Source organism: Symphalangus syndactylus, chromosome 19 (genome assembly GCF_028878055.3).
Source record: "Symphalangus syndactylus isolate Jambi chromosome 19, NHGRI_mSymSyn1-v2.1_pri, whole genome shotgun sequence".
In the NCBI taxonomy this organism is placed as follows: domain Eukaryota; kingdom Metazoa; phylum Chordata; class Mammalia; order Primates; family Hylobatidae; genus Symphalangus; species Symphalangus syndactylus.
The window spans coordinates 12,844,116-12,850,115 of record NC_072434.2 but is presented as its reverse complement, the minus strand read 5'-3'; the positions used below and the strand labels follow the sequence as shown (position 1 = coordinate 12,850,115).

Below are 6,000 nucleotides of genomic sequence, written 5' to 3'. Positions count from 1 at the left end.
AAACATTGTGTGTGAGTGCTATCACATAGCACCCATGCCAGGCTGTAATGTTATTTATTAATTTTTTGCCAACTTAATGTGTGAAAATTGTGTGTTCTTGTTTCTTTTTTTTTTTTTTTGAGATGGAGTTTTTTGAGGCTGGAGTGCAGTGGCACGATCTCGGATCACTGCAACCTCTGCCTCCCGGGTTCATGCCATTCTCCTGCCTCAGCCTCCCGAGTAGCTGGGACTACAGATGCCCGCCACGACGCCCAGCTAATTTTGTTTTTGTATTTTTAGTAGAGACGGGGTTTCACCACGTTAGCCAGGATGGTCTCGATCTCCTGACCTTGTGATCCACCCGCCTTGGCCTCCCAAAGTGCTGGTACAGGCATGAGCCACTGTGCCTGGCCATGTTCTTGTTTTACTATGCATTTCATTGAGCTTTTTGCAATATATTTTTGTTTTCTAATTTTATTTCCCTCCTCCTTTTTCTAGTGGGTTGTCTATAAATGTGTCTTGCTCATCTATAATTGATTTCTAATGTTTTCTTATTGATTGTATTAACTCTATATATAATTTTAAAATTAACACTTTGCAAATTTCTTGCAAATACCCCAGTCTATTGCTTATCTTTAAATTTTGGCTATTATGGCCAAGCGGGGTGGCTCACGCCTGTAATCCCAGCCCTTTGGGAGGCTGAGGCAGGTGCATCACTTGAGGCCAGGAGTTCGAGACCAGCCTGGCCAACAAGGCAAAACCCTGTCTCTACTAAATAGCCAGGTGTGGTGGCTGGTGCATGCCTGTAATCCCAGCCACTCAGGTGGCTAAGGGACGAGAATTGCTTGAATCTGCAGCGAGCTGAGATCATGCCACTGTGCTCAGCCTGGATGACAGACTGAGACTGTCTCTAATATATATATATACACACACATAAATTTTTGCTATTTTTATTTGATGTTTCTGATTGCCTGTGTTTAAATCTACCTTTATCTCCTTTGTGTTCGCCGGTGAATTTAAAGTGCATATATAGATAGGGGTTAAATGTAAATTACACTAAACCTATATTAACAACAGCGTCTTTTAGAAATAATGTAGGAGCTGTTATCACATCCCTGTCCCTGAGTTTGACACTACCTGAGTTGAGTTCTTATTCAGCCACTCCCTCTGCCAAACCCTTGGATCTAGAGTTGCCAGATAAAATACCCAGTTAAGTTTGATTTTCAGATACCCAGGATGTAAATTTGAATTTCAAATATACAATTTTTTTTTTTTTTGGTAGAGATGGAGTTTCATCATGTTGGCCATGCTGGTCTTGAACTCCTGGATTCAAGTTATCTGCTCACCTTGACCTCCCCAAGTGCTGGGATTACAAGCTTCCTGTAAGTACTTAAAAAAAAAAATAAGTATATCCCAAATATTGCATGGGTCATAGTGATACTATAAAGTTACATATTGTTCACCTGAAATTATTTACTTATTTTTTTGAGACAGAGTCCGGCTCAGTCACCCAGGTTGGAGTACAGTGGTGCAATCTGAGCTCACTGCAACCTCTGCCGCCCGGGTTCAAGCGATTCTCTGCCTCAGCCTCCCAAGTGGCCGGGATTACAGGCGCAGGCCACCACACCCGGCTAATTTTTGTATTTTTAGTAGAGACGGGGTCTCACCATGTTGGCCAGGCTGGTCTCAAACTCCTGGCCTCAAGTGATCCTCCTGCTACGACTCCTAAAGTGCTGAGATTACAGGCGTGGGCCACTGCGCCCAGCCTGAAATTCAATTTTAATTGAGTATGCTGTATTTTTTTATTTGCTAAATCTGGCATTCCTATTTGGGGCTAGTTTACTAACACCTGCTTACTGAACACTATCCAGCACTAGGTTTTGGGGTGAGTGGGTTGGGGGGAAGCAGAAAGAAAAGATAGCTCCGACTCTTGGAGAGTTCATACTCTGGTTTCCTGGAGAATTCTACAATCGTTAAAATAATCCTCTCGACCATTACAATGACTGCTAGATGAAATTTCTGAGAGCACAGGCTTCCGAGTTTCCCTGCTGCCTAGGGCAGAGTTATCCACCTTCACCTTATCATAGAATCACCTGAGACGCCCCTGCCATGGACAGTCTGATTCATTTGGTTTGGGGAGGGATCCAGAAGCCCGAGGTTTTAACGAGAGCCAGGTGATTCTGCTGAGATAAGTCTGGAGAACTCTGGCAAGCCTGTCTCTTGGCTCAGGCTTGGAGGCCTCCGAGCAGCAACATCGTCCCAGTTACACCCGGTTGGCGCATCTCCAGATCTTCCACTCTTTTGACAACGCAATCAAAATCTTCGTACCCATTTTGCGGTAGTGATCTCTGTAAGTTGCTTTACATTTCATGAAGTTTATTCTATTTGATCTTCACTCTAATTTACAAAGAAAAGCAGGGAAGTTTACTTCTGTTTTACAGAGGTGTACAGGAGCCTCACAGGGGCTAAGTTCACATAGTAAGCCCTCGAAGCTGCCAGGGCTGCAAAGCCCTCCCTCTTTCCACCGCACCGAACTACCTCCTTTCGCCTACAAAACGTAGGTGGGGACCACTGGTGTTGGAATGACGGCCCACCTCGAGTTTCAGGTGACTTCCACTCTGCAATTAACTTGCAGGCAGCCCCAGACCTGCAATGAACACACGGGTGGGGGAGAGATATGCACGCCAGGGTCAGTGGGAACCAACAGCCGCGGGGTGAGCGGGGCTAGTGGCCCCGGGCCGCCGGCGGGGCAAATGCAGTTCAGAAAGGCAGGCCGCGCTCTGGCCCGTCTTCCTGCAGCAGCACGGCCTGCTCGCCACCGCCCCGGGAGCGCCGCGGGTTCCCGAGTCCGGGCGCGGAGGGCGCGCGGGCACGGTGGCAGGGGCGTGCTCGGAGGACGCGCGCTGGGCTGCTCCTCCAAAGGGCAGCTCCGGGGGAAAGAGGGTGGCGTCCCGGGGAAGCCCGCAGCCGCCGCCGATGTCGCTGGGACTCGGAAGTGCCGAAAGAGGGGTGTTGGGAACTCGCGGCGCGCGTGAACGTTGCCGTCGCCGCCGCCCGGGACAGCCCGGAGGTTGGTAACTGGTGACCGTAGGGGGTCCTGGGGAGGTTAGATGCTGAATTTTCTGCGTCAGTTTACTCTGTTAAAAAAAAAAAAAAAAATGCACAAAACGCTTTCCGTTTCCTACCCAGTTCCCGTGTGCGCGCCCGAGGGCGGGACAGAGGAAGTTCCCGGTCGGGCGAAGGAGACAAAAGCGGCGGGGGCCGCGCGTGCAGTGCGCCCGGGCAAAGGCGGGGATCTAGGCGCCGAGACAAGTCCGCGCACGGCCCTGCCCGCGTCCTCTCTCCTTGGCTTCGTCCCCAGCTTCCGGCACTGCTGCGGGGAGTTGCGAACTCTGGTCCTCTTGGCAGTATCGGCGGTGCGCCTGCCTGCCTGCTGTGACTCCAGGGACTCTAAAGTTAGAGACTTCCTTTGCGTTCTATCTTCAGGACTCAGTTTCCTTCCTCTATTCTGAGTCTAACCTTCAGGTGGCAGGTCTTCATGCGGAAAAACCCTCCCCCTAATCCTCACCAGAGGTACTTTACGGGTAGCATTGGTATTAAGAAATGTGCTGCTACCTGTGTACATTGCTCTTGGATCAGGGTTGTAGGGCTGGGGCATTTGGCATCCTCAGAGGTTTGCATTATGTGGGAGTGAGACATTGCTTCTCTCTGTTTTTGTTGTTGTTTGTGTTTTTGAGGCGGAGTTTCGCTCTGGTCGCCCAGGCTGGAGTGCAATGGCACAATCTCAGCTCACTGCAACCTCAGCATCCCGGTTTCAAGCGATTCTCCAGCCTTGCCTCCTGAATAGCTGGGATTACAGGCATGCGCCACCACGCCCAGCTGATTTTGTATTTTTAGTAGAGACGGGGGTCTCACCATGTTGGCCAGGCTGGTCTCGAATTCCTGACCTCGGGTGATCTGTCCGCCTCGGCCTCCCAAAGTGCTGGGATTACAGGCGTGAGCCACCGCGCCTGGCATCTCATTCATTCTCAAAGGTAAGGACCTATTTCAATGTGATTAAGTGCTATGGGAACGCAAGGAGAGGAGAGGGAAGGCTTCATTGAAGAGGCGGTAGTTCATTGAAGGAGACTTTGAGGAATGATTTTTTTCCCCCTTCCATTCCTCATGTTCCATTTTCCCTGTGATTTTTCTCCCTCCTTTCTCGTTGCCAGTCAGTCCCTAATTGTGATTAAGTGTTTGATAAGGACAGCTCTGACCTGAGAGATTCAATTAATGTTAATTTAAGGAGACTATGTGCTTGTTAGGTGCTTTAGATACATTATTTCTAAACCTGACAGTAACTGGGAAAGATAAGTGTTGTTATCTCTCTTCACAGTGGGATAGAGAAAGCCTTGGAGGGGAGCCAAAGCCACAAACTAGTACATGTCAGGGCCGGGTTTTGGACTCCTCTTTTGGATCAACGCCTGTGCTTTATCTACTGTTTGCTTTGCCCCCTCCTTGGAAGTAGGTTAGATGGATGAACTTAGGGTGAAAGTCAATTCTCTGGAGGGAGCAGCCATTTTTGTGGGTGGCCAGATGTTGGTGGGAGCTCTGTAGGTAGCATCAGGAACTTGCGAGCATGGGCCTTACCTGCACCCGCTGCTTCCAGCTCAGGACCTGGCCCAGGGGGAAGTGTTCCCTAAAGCAGTGGTCCCCAGCCTTTTTGGCACCAAGGACCGGTTTCACGGAAAATAATTTTTTCATGGACTGGGGGAGGGGGGATGGTTTTGGGATAATTCAAGCACGTTACATTTATTTTATTTATTTGTTTTGAGACAGAGTCTCGCTGGGTCACCCAGGCTGGAGTGCAGTGGCACGATACCGGCTCACTGCAACCTCCACCTCCCGGAATCAAGCAATTCTCGTGCCTCAGCCTCCAGAGTAGCTTACAGGAGTGCGACACCACATCTGGCTAACTTTCGTATTTTTAGTAGAGACAGGATTTCACCATGTCAACCAGGCTGGTCTCAAATTCCTGAGCCCGAACTCCTGAGCTCAAGCCATCCTCTCCTTGGCCTCCCAAAGTGCTGGGATTACAGGTGTGAATCACCATGCCCCACCTGCATTACATTTATTGTGGACTTTATTTCTATGATTATTACATTGTAATATATAATGAATACAACTCACCGTAGAGTGGAATCAGTGGGACCCCCGAGCTTGTTTTCCTGTAACTAGGCAGTCCCATCTAGGGGTGTTGGTAGACATTGACACCCAAAGTGTGTGTGCTTATGTCCAGTCTACTTCATAGTCTCATTTTGGTTGCTGTCACTGCAGAAGACCCTGCTTCACAAAGATAGGATGTTTGAAACGGAAGCAGGCTTTCTGGTGCTTTTGTGGCAATTTCAGGATATTTTGCAAGTTGGTCCCCTTCTAGCATAGACAAAGTCAATTCACGTGGCTTATTCACAAATGGGTCTAGGATCCTTCCCAGTTCGGGGGTCTTTTGTAGTTGGCAAGTAATGCTCAAACTCTTTTGAAAGTTGACACAGGTGATCATGCACCAGCTGGGAGAGAGAAGGCCCTGGCTTAGTCTCTTTCAAAATCTCTGCTAATGTTTGAAACGCGTCAGAAATCCCAGTGTTCACTTGTCGCCGCAATAACTCCAGTTTGGTTTTGAGTGCAGCCACTTATCTGCTGACTTGAACACAGTTCTCACCTGAAGGGACAGATGGAGTTTGTTGAGGAGGTAAGCAAGTAAGCAAGTTTTGCAACCCCTTCTGTGAAATGTGCTGCCAGTGGTGACTATTTTTCTAGAAGAAATCTCTGGAGTGGCCCTTATAACTCAAACTCCGGCCAGTGATCTATCTTTAGAAAGCCATACCACTTCTATGTATAAAAGATGTGTGTGCTCTATGTCCATCTCACAGAGCTGTGTGAACAGATGTGAGTTAAGGGCATGTACTTTAATGTAGTTGATAATTTTCATCACATCCTGCAAAATGTTAAGTTCAGGTGACATTTTTTGGCTAGCCAACACTT

The 6,000-nt window shown here is 48.5% G+C and overlaps 1 protein-coding gene across 5 annotated transcripts in view; it reads left to right on the top strand.

Annotated features, from left to right (window-relative positions):
• The first annotated feature begins 2,196 nt into the window (after positions 1–2,196).
• HHAT (hedgehog acyltransferase) overlaps positions 2,197–6,000 on the top strand; it is a 357,788-nt gene continuing 353,984 nt past the window's right edge. For 2 of the 5 annotated variants that reach the window (XM_063613154.1, XM_063613148.1), the window contains exon 1: positions 2,197–2,329. Coding sequence is in view for 1 of the 5 variants with exons in the window: in XM_055233927.2 (XP_055089902.1) it covers positions 2,956–3,049 (94 nt within the window). In the remaining 4 variants the exon portion in view is untranslated. Of the gene's footprint in view, positions 2,330–2,542; positions 2,586–2,846; positions 3,050–6,000 lie in introns of those variants that run through there. The other 3 variants (XM_063613147.1, XM_055233927.2, XM_063613146.1) reach the window with 3 other exon arrangements.